The following is an 18,474-nucleotide window of genomic DNA, read 5'->3' as shown; positions in this document are numbered from 1 at the left end:
ATTTGCCCCAGTTAAACGAACGAAATTCTTAGAATTATACCATCAATATCCTACTGCCCTTGAAAAAAAAAAAAAAAATCAAAATGCAATGGACATCAGTGACAATAGAATAAATGTTCAAGTGCTAAATAAGGGGCTCCAACACGTCAGAGGCCTGTGGTTTGTCTTAACGTGCTTTGATGGCAAACACTTGGGGTAAATGTACAGTTAAAATATTCTATTCGTAGGTCCCCAGGCGGAGCACCGACAGTCCCTGGCTTCATTAAAATTTCATCACTATCCCTATGAAAGGGGGGAAATGTTCAGGGGAAAGAGATAGAAAACAGAAGATCTAATTATAACAAAGGAAAACAGCGCTGCCCTTTCGTTTTTTGAGTGTGACCACCATGGTTTTTAAAGCATGAGAATCACATGCATGCGATACCGCTAACAGGTCAGTGCTCCCCCTTGGATCAGTCTAGTAAAGGAAGGTAGAATAAAATGACACATTCAATTTTCTTGGAAATATACATTTAAGCGCACCCGTGTGTGTATTGAATGATCCTATATTTTAGTACCTCTCTGTTTCTCCCAGACTGATTTGGTTAAAAAAGGAATAAAATCCGATCGATATTTTTCGCACCTATCTGAAAGTTAAAGAGTAGCTGGCTCAGAATCGTCCATAAGTGTCAAGCAATCAGATTAATTTCCATTCCCGAGCCTCTCCACGTACAGCCCTCCAAGACCGACTGTAATTAACAGCTCCAGTTAATGATTACTTACTTAGTGCTAGTAATTATCTGATTTTCATAATTCCATGTGTAATTTAATAATTCGTTCGTATTATCGTGTTAAGTGATCAGCTCGTTTATAGGATAACTGATTTTTTCCTTTGAAGCAGGTTAGAATTGATGAGAACTTTTGGGTCTATTTAGTCAGAGAGCTTCTATAAAATTATCTATGGCACCAAGTAATAAATTGAATGATGTTATCATTGTTATAAGGCTCTACACTTATAAATAAAAATAATTGCGGATTTAATGGAATGTTTTGGAAAATAACTATAATAGTCTACGTAACATCGAGGTTTGGGCAAAAAATATGAATTTTATTTCGACTAGATATTTTCAGAGAATTTGTCCCAGTATAGCTTAAAAAAAGTAATATTATGTCAAAAGTACTTGTTCATGTTTCAAAGGCGTTCAAAAAATGTTATTTCAAAACTTAAATAAAAACAATATACAATTCTGCTAAAAATATATTACGTTCATGTTTTTTCAAAAGAACAAAACGAAATGCAAATTGCATTCGTCATCTGTTAAATCCCTTTGAAAATCGGCAGGAAACATCAATGGCGAAACCTCTTCTATTCAGGCGGCTGTCCGTGGTGCTGAAAGCAATTGGTACGCCTAGAATGCCATGACATGAGCGGCGCTACTGAGATGACACTCCCGTCTCTTTTTTATTTTTTTATTTTTTTTTCCCTTTTTCATACGGCCTAACAGTGAACTGAGTCAGTCTTCAAAGGGCTGCCTATGTCGGCAGAAGAACGAGAACCATCGACTGTGGATTTAAATGGAGCCCGGCACGTTGGCAGGCGAGGTGTTTTTCTGGCGGCCTGACATCTGGCAGCGCTGTGCTCGAGGGACCTCCCCAGATCTCTATAGACTTCATGATTAGACTCTAATAGAATATTAGCATTTGCTCTCAGGTAGGCTTCTAAGGGTTGTGAATGCTAGCAGCAGCAAGTCGTTCGTGAATACACCAAGCGTAGCTCTACAGCTCAAGATGTCAAGACGTCTTTTTTAAGCAAACAGCAAGATACTAAACTAATCTGAGAGCTTATTTGTGTCTTGCAACAGATATAAGAAAAAATGCAAATTGGTGTTTAAGACACGTGTAATCCACACATTGATCGACATAAGATTGAGGCAAACATTTACATATTATTTATAACATATAGCCCACATGTGTATATTGAAACGTTGGACGTTTGAAAACTCTGTTTAGGCCTTTGAATATAAATGAACCCATTGAGAACGTTCAATAAAATGTTAAAATTTTGTTCTTTAATGAAACACATAGTTCAATTCAATTATCAAATAGTAACTTAAATATACATTGATGTAATAAATTAATGAATTGATCCGACAATTAAACCTAAAGCAACAGACATTACAGTTACCGCAGCTAAAACAGCAATACAGCAAATACCTGTACGGATATTTTATGTGTATGTCCAAATGAGATATTTACATTTTACGTGAATGCTTCCATGAAACTCATCTTTTTCATTAAGAAAACATTACTAAACATGGTGAATTTAACAAGCAACGACTCCATAACTGTACGCGTATATTTATACAAATAAATAAGCAGATAACATACATGAAAATAATTTCAAAGAAAATGTTCTCATATATCTCTCGATTGTGCCTTCTCGAAACAACGAAAGAAAGAAATGAACAGTGGCCTGTTTCAAGCAGTTTCCCCATTTGCTGAGGGCCACGTTTTCCTTGTTGTCTCAATATGATTTTCTCAAGCAAAAACGTGGAGGGAATCCCAATAAATATGTAATGAAGTAAACATTACCTCACATGATAAATAGTTCATAAGAAACATAGCCAGAGCGCAGGCGTATTGCAACAGATATTTGGCGGAACAAATCCCATTACTAAAAACAATTGAGCCTCACCTCGTGTTCAGTATATCCAGTATGTTCTATTTGAATAACTAAGAGGTCAGTTATAGCGAATGTATACGTCCTAAATCCATATGCTTTCACATTAAAAATACATGGATATTCTCATCGCCAATTGCCTAATTGTAGGCTATGTTTATCATTATTAAAATCACAGAAGTGGAATTAAGAAGACGACAGACAAAATTATGCATGTAACAGCTAAATCAATAATTTACAAGGAGCTGTTGGTTATCGTCTAATAATGTTGCAGAATCGTTCGTGGAGTTAATTCGTGTTGTCCTTTTTTCTTCTTCTAATGAACCCTGAAGTAACACCAGATTGAAGCGTGACATACTGAGAAATAAATATTTCAAATGAAAAACATTGACAAGACACTGTCACCCTTTTGACCTGAAGTTTTTCCCCCCTTAGGGGTGATCAGTTTATAATTACTGGTGTTGTGTGTAGCTTGATACAGAACACTTTCTGGTAAATGACTAAAATATGTTATTTCGCTTCAGGCAGTCTGTCTGATTGAGGCTTAAAGAGTCTCACTCCTCTGCTATAGAAAGTGTGCTGGAATAAGTGAGGAAAAACGAATGGTCTTACTTGATCAGTCAAACGATCCTTTAAATGATTCCACATCCCCTTTGCGTAATACGTGACAGTGATTTGGTATTTTCAAATGTCTTTTTTGAATGTCATGAAATTCTGGTTCAATGCACAAGTTATTGATGATTGAAAAAGGTGTGAGATAAGAAATATTTTACAAATCGTCTCTAAACAGTTTTAGGAGTCTCTCGACACGTCGTGTTGGTCTTCTGCTCGAGCTAGACGCAGGCCGAGTATTTCATGCGTTTTTGTTTCTGCCTCTGGTTGCAAAACCAAACCCGCACAACGTTCTTTTTGAGGTCCAGCTTCTCTGCGATGGCTGCGATTTTCTCTGAGGATGGACGAGGCTGAATAGCAAAATAAGCTTCGAGGGACCTTTTCTCGGGAGCCGCGATGGAGGTCCGCTTCCTCTTCTTCTCGGCCCCGTTGAAGAGCTCGGGTTTGTTCAGTTTCTCCCGGTGAGACTTTTCAGCCTCCTCCAGCCAGGCTTGCAGGATGGGCTTCAGGGCGATCATGTTGTTGTGGGACAACGTGAGAGATTCAAACCGGCAGATGGTACTCTGGCTTAAAGAGCCTACGCCAGGAATCTTCAGGTTGGCCAGCGCTGACCCTACATCCGCTTGGGTCACGCCGAGTTTGATCCGACGCTGTTTAAAGCGCTCAGCGAATGCCTCCAAGTCTCTGGGATCTGCATCCACGTCGCTCATGCAGCCCATGTGGGATTGCAGCCCATGGGCGTGAGCCATGTTGATGGCAGCTTGGTGCATGTGGTTCATGCCTGCCATGTGGGCAGGGTGCGCAGGCGTGGAGACCACCGAGCCGTCTGGCCCGGCCATGGCTCCAGCAAGTGCCAGTCCCGGGGTGATGTGGTCCAGCAGGTCGCCCTCCAGTCCCTGATGCGGCTGGTGATGGTGGTGATGATGGTGGTGGTGGTGATGGCTCCCGAGAGCTGACGGGTGCGAGATGGGCACGGACGACGAGGAAGACGAGGAGGTGCACGGAAGCGTGTTCATGGTGTGGTAGGTTGCGTCCGGCTTGTAGGGGCTGTGATGAGGAGGGTGATGATGGCTTTTGGTCTGCGAGACTATATCCACCGCCGCCAGAGCTTCCGCGCGGGCCAACAAACTCTCATCCAATCCGCCGAATATATTGCTCTGCAATTGCAAATAGAATGCACACATAACTGTCAGCAGGGAATTCGCGCTCCACTCCGAGCTTTTAAAACATTTCCAGCATGTAAAAAAAAAAAAGAAATCCTAAAAAAGAACACACAAAACAAGACACATGCAACATCCCAGGTCATAAAAATTAATACGAAAGGCAAACCCGGCTGAATACATAAGTTGGGGGGGAAAATGGAGGTGTTGGGTGATTTGCTGTGCAGGCATGAAAAAAACATCAAGCAGAAAAAGTGGGCTGTCAAAATGTGCCTTTAAGCGGTGATTATGCAGAATACGTACCGGTGGGGTTGGGAGACATGCTCGGCGCATCGCCTCGGAGCTGCCGCCGCCGCTGCTGATCGTGTTGCTGTGTCTGGACGACGAGCAGGACGAGGGCGCGTTGGAAGTCAAAGTGGAAGAGGACGAGGAATGCAAACTGGAGTATTTGGCCTCGGCCAAACTGGTGTGGGTCATGGCGAAAGCCTGCTTGCTGTTCAGAGACATCATCATCATATTTGCGATCGAGTCTTGGCGAGTTCCTTTTAATAAGTTAAGACTCCGCCTTCTTCTTCTTCGACTGGAGTTCAAGCCCAGTCGCTGCGCGGAAGCCTCAAGTCTCTGGCGCTGCAACGAACGTGGAGAGGATGATGCACCAAGTCTCTAGATAGCTCATCTAGTGCTGCCTGATGCTCTCAGAGAACGCTCTCCTGGTCGCTCCGTTGCGTGCCGTGGCTTGAGATGTGTCGCGAGCACCAGTAAGCCATGCAACCTGTCGGTAAACTCCTTCAAAGATTACGTCAACTCTATTAAAACGCTCCACAGAATTTTCCTCCGCCCTCACAAAATATCGTACATTTGTCACAGCGGAATCTGATGCCTTTGGTGAGTTTGTCTTTACTCACGTTTTTAGAACGAGTGCAAAAAGTTTCTCCTCTCCTTCTCTTCGCACAAATCTCCAAAACGACGTTGCTCAAAACAATATCGCTCGTTAACCTTTATCCCGAATCTTGTTGAATTTGATTATGGGATAAAGGTGACAGTCGACTACATTCAATGCTGCGGGGACTCGATCTGTCTGTGCTCCAAGGCGAAGGGCAGGCTGCGTCTCTCTCTCTCTCTCTCTCTCTCTCTCTCTCTCTCTCTCTCGCTCGCCCATTCTCTTACTCCCTCTCTTCTTACTCTCTCGGCTGTACCTGAAAAACCTTTCATGATTTATTATTCTTCATTAGCCACAGCGCCGCTGGGGACTCTGCGCATGGGCAGTTGCAATGACTGCAGCTGGTATTGTATGATTCTTCAATAAAGTTATTGTGGAAACCACAATGGTTAAATGAATAAAAGGCAACGCAGAACTGTATTCTAAAATCAAACATTTTATATTTCAGTGTCCATGTTCAACAATAATACCAAGAAAGTATATTTAGAAGAAATATATCTGCACGTTGTCGTTTATGTTGCACAGACTTGCATGTGTGATTAACTTTAACTGTGATACAAATTATTCGAAAGATTATGTGTGTTTTTTTATTTTATTTTATTTTTTATTACGCATGTAGCCTATAAGCTTTTGTCTCAGAGAAACGTGGATGAATATAAAGAAATCACCACAGACAGCCTCATCATCCGCTGTCCCTGTTGGGCGAAATAAATCAAAGTAAAACGCACGACTATCATTCCATTATAGCGAGGTAATTTGATATACCGACACGCATTAAACAAATTATGTCCAGTCGGATTTAGAAATATTGAATTTAAATTTAATTTGTGTATTTGTTCGAGAACCATTCACTAATTAACCTGCTTTGATTTTATTTAGAAAATACACTGTTGACGAATTTATTAGTTTTCCCGGTTATTGAAATAATAAATAGGAAAGACATCTTAGTTACTATTGAGCGTGTATTATGAATTTGATGTCTCAACAGAATGTGAAGTATTTCATTAATGACACTAAAAAGCAGATTTTTTACAACTCTTTAGGATTTAATTGCAAACCCAATACAATTATATACTCGTCGCAGCGGGCTATTATCATATCTTCGTTCTAATTAGACTACTTCATCAGTGATTTAATTAAAAACCTTTAATCATGTTCTAATTAACAAGGCAAGTCTAATTTGTTTAATCTATTCGAGTCCACTGGATGGGGTAATTGATGCATCATAGCGACCGACTATAGCCTCGTGTGTAAAAGTGCACAGCTAACGCGAGATGATCCAAATTTGAACTTAAACTAAAAATATTTAAATGCATGCAATTATCATTTCTTATTTTCAACATTTTTTATAAACGGTAATGACAAATCATAGTTTGACAATAATGAGTTAATATCTGTCGCATATATGCCACATGCGCAACATTAAAATACCTAATTACGCAAATGCATTATTCTGTGGAGATGCTTTGACTTGTTCACGTAGCCTATGTGTAGCCTATATACTGAATATAGCCTACCAGTATGAATCATTATCAATGTCTTAAAGGGTTGTTTAATTTGGAAATTAAATTAAATAATGTTCTGCATCATGTCTCTGTTGGGGAAAACGCACCCTTACACGTTGTCTATAACAAGAAATAATTTGACAATAACTTAAGTCTAAGGGCTAAATTAAGAAAAATGAAGAAAAGTCTCAGTTTCAGATGTGTGTGTATATATATATATATATATATATACATATAAACACTGTCACGGATTCTTATGTACAGTATGTGTGTCGACGTGACATTTGTCCCATGGCAATGATAACATTGCCGATGGTGCAGAAGCCAGAAGTACGGTATACCTCTCCAAAGGGAGGGCCACCCCACGCGCCTGCTCAGGAGACTTCAAGGCCCAATCAATGTCTCCTTGTATATACCCAGAGACTGATTTATGATGAAACTTTAACGAAATCATTTATATTTCACCACCCCTAAATCGGCAAATGAAATTTTCATTCACAATGAAGCACACAAAAGTATATCTAACGTCAAATAAATCAATTGGGCTCCGCTCTGAGGCGATTGAGTTTGAGGAGTAGTTTTTGCTCACTGTAGCGTATTTATCAGGGCGATTTAAGTGCTCAGCTTTAATACATCAGGTTAAAAGGAATCTAGGGCCAGTTATAAACATTGCCGCTAAGTGAAGAACTAAGACCATTTAGTAAGACATTGCCGCTAAGTTAAGAACTATGACCATTTAGTAATTAGTTAAGGCTAATCATTCTTACATTTCTGATTCAAAGCCTTTTTATCTAATTGACTTAAAATAAGTCTTGAAAAAAAAAAAAATAGATGACTAACTTGTAAGACCAAATAGTTTATGCAGCCGGCTACTGAATTTTAATAAAACACATAACTTCAGTACCAGTAGCCACATATGCGTCGTTTGCACGTGCACGTGCAGAGCGCCCTCTGTACACAGTCTACAAATAATACATCGATTTGAAAGTGCATTACATACCAGTAATCATTGACATTTAGCCTTTTAACATAAACAAATATACATATCACTTTTTTTTTAGGAATTTCTTCAACCCCCTTCCTCCGTTTTTTTTTTTTTTTTTTTTTGTCTCTTTCTGTGTCTATTTGATGATATTGTGCTTCAATTTGTATTACCAGACAGGTGCTTTTAGCAGCTAGGTTTGCAAAGATTTTTCTCCTCCTTCAAAAGCCTTGTCCGCATACTCATAAATACACTTTTATTTTCCCCACTAAGAAAGGGTGCTCTCATAGGAATTCTGACTAAAATTGAGCTTCATAGACATTTTCTTTTACATATAAATAAGAGTGCACCAGTAGCAACAACCCAAAACAGGAGGAGGGGGGGAAAAAAAAATAACAGCCAGACTTGATGTACAGTAGCTCAGGTGACTTGTTTGCTTTTTTTGACGTACATCAAAATCAAGGTATGCCGCTGTGGAGCTTGTGTGCTTTACACAAAGACATTCTCATGAGCATCCCTCAGGAGCCGAGCACGTTAACAATCCCAATTACATCCGGACCACCAGAGACAGCTGTTTTAATACCCACCGCTCCTTTGTGCCACCAACACAGTCACTGCAGCTTGCTCTAAGAACACAGGGACAAAGGATGCATCACCGGAATGTGAGAGGGAAAGAGAAAGCTTGAGATAAAGTAAAGGAGAGATAAAGAGTAAAAAGAAACATTGCGAATGTGCCATGCATGTGGGAGTGTGCAGGATATTTAGAGAGAGAGAGAGAGAGAGAGAGAGAGAGGGGAATCAAGAATGTGTGCGTGAGGAGAAGACTCAGAGAATGTGTTTGTGTGTGTGAGAGAGTAAGAAAGAGAGACAATTCTCTTTTTCTTCCCTGTTCTCAGTAGCTGGAGTTAAATTCGCAGCAACCTTTCTCAATATGCTGTTGACACTCACTAGGAACCAGCGAACGCAAAAAGGGCATGGCTTTAGTAATTATCTCCAAATAAGCAACATTAGACCTCCCTCTGTCCCTTTTCCCTCCGAGTTTTTAATATTTGAAACGGAAGAGGCAATGGTAATGCATTTCCGCTCAAACTGGAGGCTTTGAGAACGATATATTACTTCCTCAAATGTAAGTAAAACCAGGCAGTTTGAGTTTGAGAGACAGGACGTCATCCAAGCAGATTACATGCCTAAAAAATGTTTCTTTGACACCAGTAACTACCAGCCTATAGTAGCAAAGCCAGAGTCTCGATCTCAGTAATGTTCATCTACTCTAAGACTTCAGGGCAGAGCAGGAGAAGGTCAATCCTCATAATGATGTCACATACCTCTAGGTCCTCCAAATCAATATACTGTAGAGGGGTTCACTGCACCTGTCACTGCATCAAATAAGGCACTGGTAAAGAATCGTGGCTTTGTATTGGTCTCACTGGATGATATGAAAAATATCAACTTCCCTTTTGGCATTATTCATTATTTAATTGTAAATCTAGGAGTTCAAGCCACCATAAACCATAATAAATAAATAAATAGATGAGATCCATGTATGTCATTTCCGTATTCTTAATTTGTTTGTTTATTAAAAAAAAAAAAAAAAAAATCTTTCACCAGAGTTAATTGCAATTACACACACACACATACACACGTATGTATATCTGCCATCGTGAATGTGCAGGTATGTCAGCTGTTTTCCTTATGATTGCTCATGGACTGCTTTTGAATTCAATCCAATACAGCTGAAAATTCTCTCTTCCTCTCTCATTAATCTGGCTGTACCAGGTAATAATATATAGCGTGTCATGGGTTGTCTAATGCTTGATGCTAATTGACCCCCTTTCCGCCTCTCTTTCGCACAAATGAAAAGGTTTTCCCCATCCTCTGATGGAGCGTGTCACTATCTGATCCAACAAATTAAAGAGCTCTCACTTGTCACACTGTCACTGCATGCAGGCTCCCGCTCATCAGCCATAATTATCATTTTCCCCTCTTCATCCAATCGCCTGCCAAACACGCTATTTAAAGTTACACTGAGGCGCAACATGCCTGTATTTGTGTGACATGATTTTGAGAAGTACCTTATGTTATGGTATCTGAGAATGTGCAGAGATTCTGACTTTTTTTAAGGGGTGTCTAGCTGTTTCTAGCACAGGTTAACTGCTAACACATTAAATGTGTTCACGTTCCTGACATCTACGTAATGGAGATCAAAATCAGGTAGGACCCAATATTTTGAAGCACAAACTATGATTATCAGACATCTTTGGTTATAGCTGATGGTGGTATCTCCATCGTTGTCGCTTTTAATATTTGTATGCTTGAAAATATTCAAATTTAGTTTACACTGGTCAATTGCAGCTCTTTTTATTTTATTTTTTTTTTATCAAAAACCTCTGTTCGTTTTTGCTACAGTCGTATGACTCCCTTATGTTTCTCCCTCACATCTCATTATGTGTGATGAATCTCATCTTTGTAACAAAGTGCTCGGTTTCTAAGTCATTGAAACATCACAGAACAGTGTGTATTCTGACAGTTCCCCTCCCATCCCACTTCTTGGAAAATGAAACATTTATTAAGATGTCAGTTAGGTGAGCAGAACTATACAAAAAATACAGAAATGCATTGAGCTTGTTTCATAATCGGGGCAGAGAGTAGGATTTCATAAGATAAAAACTCCTCAGAACTTTAACAGCGTGTTTTACAATACAGCGCACTCACCGGCAGGGTCAACCTCAATGAACGTGATGCGGTATTAATGATGTAAGGTCATACAAAAGCTTTGTTATTGATCATAAGCCTTTATTTCAGATGCAGTACTTCACAATTATTGGACATCATAGTCAGTAAATGTAGAATTTTCCTCAAGTTCATGTTGTGTTGGATAAGCAAGTTATTGATGAGTTCATGCATTGATACTCAACGACGTGTGAGTTTGTTCATTGCCCAGGATGTCCAAACAGAAATGCTAATTAGGTCAGAACAATGCATAGACTCTTATTATACATGACACTTTACCTGCTGACTTTGTGTGAGTAACTTTATAATGTATGCACTGTACCCTTGCTATTGACAAAAATGCCTGGGCCTGATCAAAGCACAGTATTCAGTGGATTTGTCAGGGCCATGAAGACAGGGTCTGTAACACTAATGATCTTCAAACGCTTCCCCATTGCACCAGGAGCTGCATGACTTCCAGGCAAGTCCCCCCTCCACCCCCAAGAGAAGCCTTAATTGTGCTTGGCTTGTAGGGTGACAGGTGTCAGAGGGCCCCCTCCTCATCCAGCTCATCCCTCTGAACAGAGGGCCGAGTCTTTTGCAGCCCTCCATAAGCTCATTATTAGCATGATAATATAACAACGTGATGTTGTTCTAACATGCTGATGACAGTCCTCAGAAAATCTACCAAACACGTAATCTTCACGATGATAAATTTGGACTAGTCCAAATTCACAAAAAAAAAAATGTGTAGCCTTACTAGGGGTGCGCTGATGTTATGGCTGATGACTGATAAAATTCTATAATCTATACTATATATATTTTTAAATGAATTTAGTTGTTTTAAATACGTAATTTAGAATTCACAACATTATAATGTACAGTACTTTTTATTCATTACTGTATATTATGTTTGCTATGTCTAAATTCATATAGAAATATTCATTTTGAGGCAAAAAGTTTAACCGTTCTTAAAATATTAATATTTTCATTATTGAAATACTGTTATAGTTTGCATTTATATTTTGTGTTTAGCCAATTTTAATCATTTTTTTTATATATTTGGTAATTTTGTTGTGCGATTATTTTAAAAACGTTTTTTTAAAATAATATGTCTGTCATTTTTATTCATTTTATTTCAATTTTAGTACTTTAAGTTAAACTAAACAAAAAAGAGAAATGTTGTAATAGTTTTTTAAATATTTTATTTTATCTAAGTAAGACAAAAGGTTTTTTTTTTTTTTTTTTTTACAAAAATAATCCTACATTTCAGCAAAGGTAATCTAATAACTATTTTCTATATTATATATTGTATTTTGTATTATATATTATTATATATGTTAATATATAATATTGGCAGATAACTGATATGTATTGTGTAACCAATATATTGTGCATCCCTCCACCTAAAATACCTGAAATGACAAATGTTCTTGTTTGTGAAACTGTATAGTGATTAAATATATACAGATAACAAGGCACAGTGTGATGTGTTCGAAAGACCAACACTGTCTGCTGCACATATCTTCAAAGCCTTACCACAGCTGGTCTGAATCTCATGGGCTGGCATCCAGTGTAGTGGTGAATAGGAGATTAACGATAACGAGCATCTGATAGCTAGCATCGCTTTAAACCTGGAGATGGTGCCCTTACCCTCGATTCATTTGGAAATAAAGAGAGAGAGAGAGAGAGAGAGAGACAGAGAGCAGGGGGGAGGGAGTAACCTTTCCTAGCCAAGGTCCACATGGACAGTGTGTGTACAGTGAGGAGAGGAGTTTGTCTTACATATCCAGCTTGTCATCAGCTACACAATCCGTGGAGGGCTGCCATCAGTACCACATACTGAATAAACATGAATATAACATGAGCTTTTGCTTATGTAACATTTAGTGGTCACAGTGTGTCTGTCGTGATAAAGAGACGGACAGAGAAATGACAGAGGATTGACACAAGGATTCTCTGAACAAATGTTTTAATTTTTTAAACAAATATGCTAGTTTTGACAAGGATTATAGGAAACTCATTTCTGAGAGAGGAACTGAGCATTAATACAATATGAGCTATGCAACCAGTTATTGCTTTTAAAGTTTACACAAAAAAATATATTTTGAAAGAGGATGTCTTGATGTGATGTGATTGATTTGATTGGTTGGTTGGTTGATTGATTGATTGATTGGTTGATTGATGTAGTGATTGTGCATGCAATAGAAGTATTTAATTCATAATATACTGACTTCCCTGTAGCTCAAGAGCGTGGCACTAGCCAAGGTTAAGGGTTTGATTCCCTTGCATAAACTGATAAAATGTATACTTTAATGCAATGTAAGTAAGCATCTGCCAAATGCATACATGACATGTAAATTACTTTCAGAATATCTGCTTTTGTGTTTAGCAGAAGAAAGTAACACAGGTTTGAAATGACACGAAGGTGAGTAAACGATGACAGATTTTTCATTTTGGGGTGAACCGTCACATTAAAAATGCATGCTATGGCTGTTTATTATGTAACATGGAATAATTGATGAGACTTTATGGCATAGAAATGTTATAATTCACTTCCGATTCTAAATACCAAATCCACATGAACGGCTAAATCTGAAAAACATCAACAAGGCTTCCAAAACGTGCTTGCGCCTGCGCGTAATGAACCTGTGTAAAAGGTTCTGTCAACTCCCAGATCTGGTCGTCTCCCAATCTGGCAGCAGAATTGACGAGATGAGATAATTAGCGACTCTCCCTCTCCATGACTCTTTTCTGTTGGGGCTCTGCGAGACTATTTGGCATTGCACATCTCCGTAACGGGCTTGTTTAAGTCTGTTCTGCAAGCCCCTTCGCCAACCCCCAGCGGAGGGCAGCTCGCGAGACCCCGTCGCGCTTTGAGGACCACTTTGGAGCTTTAATCCACTCCAAATGTGCTGATAATTCTCGTTGCCAGGCCACTCTTCTCTCTTGCCTGGTGTCACAAGAGTGGTCTCACGAGATCCGATCAGCCAATGATAACAAAGTAGCCAGATGTCTGGTGCTGGCATAGTCCCAGAAGCCAGGCAGCGGTACGCGGCAGCATCCGCCATGGGCCCGAGATCAAAGCTACCTGAGATTACTTATGGGCACAAAATATGTGTTGCTTATTCTACAGTTCCCATTAATAACAATCTGGGCGAATTTGTATTTCTAATTAACTCTTTCTTTTGGGTGCAGAAGTGCTGTAGGTTTATCGGGGCCTCCGCAGATTTTTCTTTTCATTTTTTTTTTTCACAATGTGAGCAAAAAGCAGGAAGACCCAGAAGTCGGATGTTGCACTTTTTGAAGAAGCAATATCAGCCGATGGTGCATTTTTTTTTTTTCTGCCCTGTTTTAAACAACAAACAAACAAAACAGAGATTAAACAACCCTGATTATTAATGACACCATGTTTTCATTTTATTTGCCCTGCTAATATATTCACCTTAAAATATTAATGTCTAATAGATAGATGCTGATAGATTCAGCAGTGATTTTGTATGTTTGTTTCAGACAACTTCAATGGGGGGGAAATAGGCCTCTATCACAGTCTGCGCATCGTCACATCCAGCTCCAATAAATCCATAATCGAAGTTCCGCCTGCATTATTGTCAATGGATAAACTAACTTTGTTGATCTTGACAAAATAAATCTATATTTCAAAAGCTTTATTTAGTCTTACACAATATCCTAGTCGCAGTAATGCACGCATGAGTCAGGGAAAGAACAAAGGTCTTTATAACACTGTAAAAAATTCCTAACTCTCCCAAATCAAAAATTTCAAGTGACCGATAACATCTAAATTTTTCAATTGGCCCAAGTGAAATTCTGTAAATTATAACATTAAATTTACAGATTTTCACTTGGGCCAATTGAAAAATTTAGATGTTATCGGTCACTTGAAATTTTTAATTTGGGAGGGTTAGAATTTTTTTACAGTGAATGCAAAAGGAGAACACATAGGATAAATAGTCAAAACTACACATTAACACAAACAATACCGGCCAGGGAACTTACTCAAACTGAGGGCTTAAATACACAGAGAAAACAAAAGAGCTAACAAGATAATTAATGAGAACACAGGTGAACAGGATGATTAATCAAACAAACTGAGAAACTGGGTCAAACGACAAACACAGGGAAAACAGAACACATACATGTAACAACCCTATCATATATGTGTAATCTTCCATTTTAATATGCAACATTATGTGAGCAATGTGTCGCCACAGTCATGAGATAAATGCAGTTATTTTTGAATAATCAACTCTGGGCTGGAAATATTTTTTTCTTATCACTGATGATTGTATCAGTACTTAATATTTTAAGGGATGTATAACCTAGTTCTAATGCTCTTTAATGTGATATGTTGTTCGTATTATATCCTTGCATTTCTTTTGGAACTCTGAAGTACTGCGCATGCACAGCTTGTGTGTTCACTTTTAAATCATGAAATATGTGTTGGGAGGAACATGACACAATTTTTCTTTGTTTCATAATACCCGATTAATGATTGTTGATTGTGAAGTATCTGAGATTAACTGTACATCAATAAAACACAACAATCCCATACAGTCTACAACGGAAGTTATTTCATGCCACTGTTTGAAGCTTCTGCTTTTCGAATGCGGACGTGTGATAAATGCCTATTCTTCAAACAATGAGCACTTTTGGCCCTGTTGACTTAAAATGTACACTCATAGAACACGCTTTTCACAGTCTCACTATTTAGTTTCTCACTAACAATATTCAGCAGTGTATCACAGGAGAATTCCGTCATTATCGGAAATGTTCACAATATCATCTCATAATGTATTGTTTATAAATCATTCTGTGATTTAAATGACAGGAATGGAAATTACATTTTATTTTTTGAATAAAATGGCTGACTGCTTTGGCTCATTTCATAGCTAACATTTTATGAACCCTAAATAGAGTGCTGCAGGGATACCAAAGGATATCCTTTGATGGGATATCATCCTTTTTTATAGGACACCCCTATAATGCACGAGTTTTTTAGCACTTCTGGTTCAATTGTCCTGAAGTCAATGTTGTTGTTTTTTTTGTTTTGTTTTTTGCTTAATGCTTGAAATAAGGTCTGGGGTTAGATTTTCACATTTCATTCTACGACATAAAATACATATTTTTTAATAGATTTGACTTGTCTTGAAAAAGGCAGCTGCTAACAAGAGGCTAAATGGGACTACATATTAAATGGCATCCCTTCAAATAGGTTAACTCATCTACTCACCAGTTGTGCTCATAATCGTATTGTGTTCATGATCTCAAACTTTCAGGGAACATATTTAAATACAAATTTAAAGAGCTTTCAGAGCCTACGTTTAGCTTTTTACTTCTTTTGATTGTATTTAGGCTTGTGAAGATTATCATGATGAATATAATGTGTAAAAATCATAAACTTTTGTTGGTCACAGAGCTCGTTTTCTGCAAAGGCAATGGATTGTTGAGGGAACCAGGGGAATGCTAACTTCTGGGTTGGCCTAAAAAAAATACGCCATCACCACAGCACTCTACACAAAATAAATGTATATAAATATAAAAAAATTCACACCTTTTGCATAAGTTTACAAAATAGCAACTTGTTTGGAAGTAAAATACACACAGAATATCTGCTTCTATACATTGATACATTTACTTAATGTACATGGATAACAACTATTAAAGTCCTAACTTATCTTAAAAATTAAAAACAAAATGTTAAAAAGTAAATCAATTTACTAAACAATTAATGATTTAAACCAATTAAATCTCATAATCAAAAATGACATGTATTATTTTGTGTTGTTGTTGGGCCTGTTATAAAAATTGCAGTGATTTTTAAAAATTCTACTTATTTATGCATTTGAAAAGTGTTTATTTGGGGTTTAAAGTTTGTTTTAACACGTATCGCTATTCAATGTATTACTGCTGCTAATATGATAAAGAATGTTTGAGGCCAACATTTCAAAGGTTTGAATAAAATAATCTTTGCTCTCCACTATACAGTCTATGTAAATGAACACACTTCTCTTATACTGCTATGGCTACATCTATGGCAGAACGTTCAGTTCTCCAGTTTCTTCTGAATAATTTTGAAGTTGAACATTTGTTTTTCTTCCATTGTCAGTGTTTCTTTCAACCAGCTCTAAGAAGTTGTTGTTTTCTCCTTTAGGCCCTGGACTACTTTTATTGAGTTCCTCCACTTATTCCATCTCATGTGCACTATTCAGTTTGTAAATATTTAGAATAGAGCACTGCCTTTAAGGAAGAGAAAACAAAACCGGCTCTGCATCATGTTTTGGGAAGGCAATTGTTGCTTCCTTTTTTGCTCACCGAAGTATGCGGCCTATTTTATCTCCAAGAATCTCATGCATATTTCTGTGTTTATGTGTCTACTTTCAAGTCCATTGTTTAATGTACAGATGATATGCATTTGGAGGTGAGGTACCACATGCACTCAGTCATTTATTAATTATTAAGCATTGAAAGTATTGCTTCATGTCCATGGCTGATGGGAGGGAGTCCCTCCTCCCTCCTAGTTATGAATAAGAAAAAGAATAACTAAGTGGCTGTGTTGATGTGTGAATCATGCAGGTTCCTATCTAGATGAGCAAGGTATCTCTTGACATGCTGTCTTTGCTCACTGAGAAAGTAGTGAGGGTTGGCTCTCGTGATTAGATCTAGTTAGCGGACTTTAAATATTAATACCGTTCAATTCTATAGGTGAGATCAAAACCAATGGAGAACGTAGATGGCAAACAGATTGATGAAGTGATTGATTAGACATGAAATGCATATCAAGGAGTGCATTAAGCCTTGAACCCAACAGTCATCTTCCATTTGAAAACATAAACCACAGAGTGACTGACAGCAAACATGAGCAGTAATTCTAGGCACATTTACTAACAACCCATTGTTGTATGATATGTGAGATTCTTATTGTGGATGGTTCATTGAATCATTGGCTTAACTTTGGTCATAAGGTTTGGAAAATGTACTGTATGCAAAACTACATTTGTCGCAGGTAATGTTACTGTCAAATAACATGAGTATACGTAAGGTTTTGTGTATTTTTACTTTTTATTGGCCATAGCACTGCTTTGTTAATGCACAAATGTATTAACATATAGCCTTCTCTAGTTTGGCAACATACCATTTAGGTGCATTGGAACTTTTTAAAGTATAAGCTTTTTTTCTCATGTAATTTTATTTTAAAAACCTAAAGAATTACTGCCATGCAGAAACTCTGGAAACACCAACCGTTCATCACTCTTAAAACAGCTTCCTCTTATGCTGCTTTGACTTGGACTGTTATTAATGTGTGCTGAATAATTTATCAGTATAAAATTACCATGGTCTTTTTTTTTTGCCAAGATTTACAATTAAAAGGGATTACATAGATTTCAGTTGTGCAAAGTATTGTTTTGAATTTTTTTTTTTATTATTATCATTGTTATTTCTTTATTGCATACAGTGTACACACCCCAGAGAGTGGAGTTCCTCATCCCCGGGATGCTCTTTGCCTGCTGGGAAGGGTTGTGGTCTTCCCCTGACCCTATGATGAACAGCTTATGGATAATGGATGAACCACTATGTGTGCTGAACTCCCTCCAAGCAGTCCATAATGGGCTATTCCCTCTTTAAACATACTGTAGCTGAACTTGTGGGTTTGAAAAGTACAGGGTTTGTCAGTTAGAATCACTTCACATTAACTCACCAAGTCTATATGAAACTGTCATTTTACCAGATCTTAATATATCAGAAAAGAAAGCAAAAGTATTTATATATATATTTTTTAAGAACCCTATTGTATGAAATAAATATTCATAGAGAGAATGCATTTCTCAGTGGATTTAACATGAATGAACGCTATCTAGAAGAGGTCATAAGCCTGAGTTTGTTTTTTC

The 18,474-nt window shown here is 37.9% G+C and overlaps 1 protein-coding gene across 1 annotated transcript; it reads right to left on the bottom strand.

The window, feature by feature from the left end:
* Nucleotides 1-3,358: 3,358 nt before the first annotated feature.
* Nucleotides 3,359-5,497, bottom strand: pou4f2 (POU class 4 homeobox 2). Its single transcript, XM_084396550.1, has 2 exons — nucleotides 4,735-5,497; nucleotides 3,359-4,428 (listed from the first exon to the last, which is right to left on the bottom strand). Exons 1-2 carry the CDS (start codon nucleotides 4,945-4,947, stop codon nucleotides 3,493-3,495), a joined length of 1,149 nt encoding a protein of 382 aa, XP_084252676.1. The 5' UTR covers nucleotides 4,948-5,497; the 3' UTR covers nucleotides 3,359-3,492.
* Between the last annotated feature and the right edge of the window lie 12,977 nt (nucleotides 5,498-18,474).

This window comes from Rutilus rutilus, assembly GCF_951802725.1.
Source record: "Rutilus rutilus genome assembly, chromosome: 2".
Classification (NCBI taxonomy): Eukaryota; Metazoa; Chordata; class Actinopteri; order Cypriniformes; family Leuciscidae; genus Rutilus; species Rutilus rutilus.
This window is presented reverse-complemented; position numbering and strand designations above follow the sequence as displayed.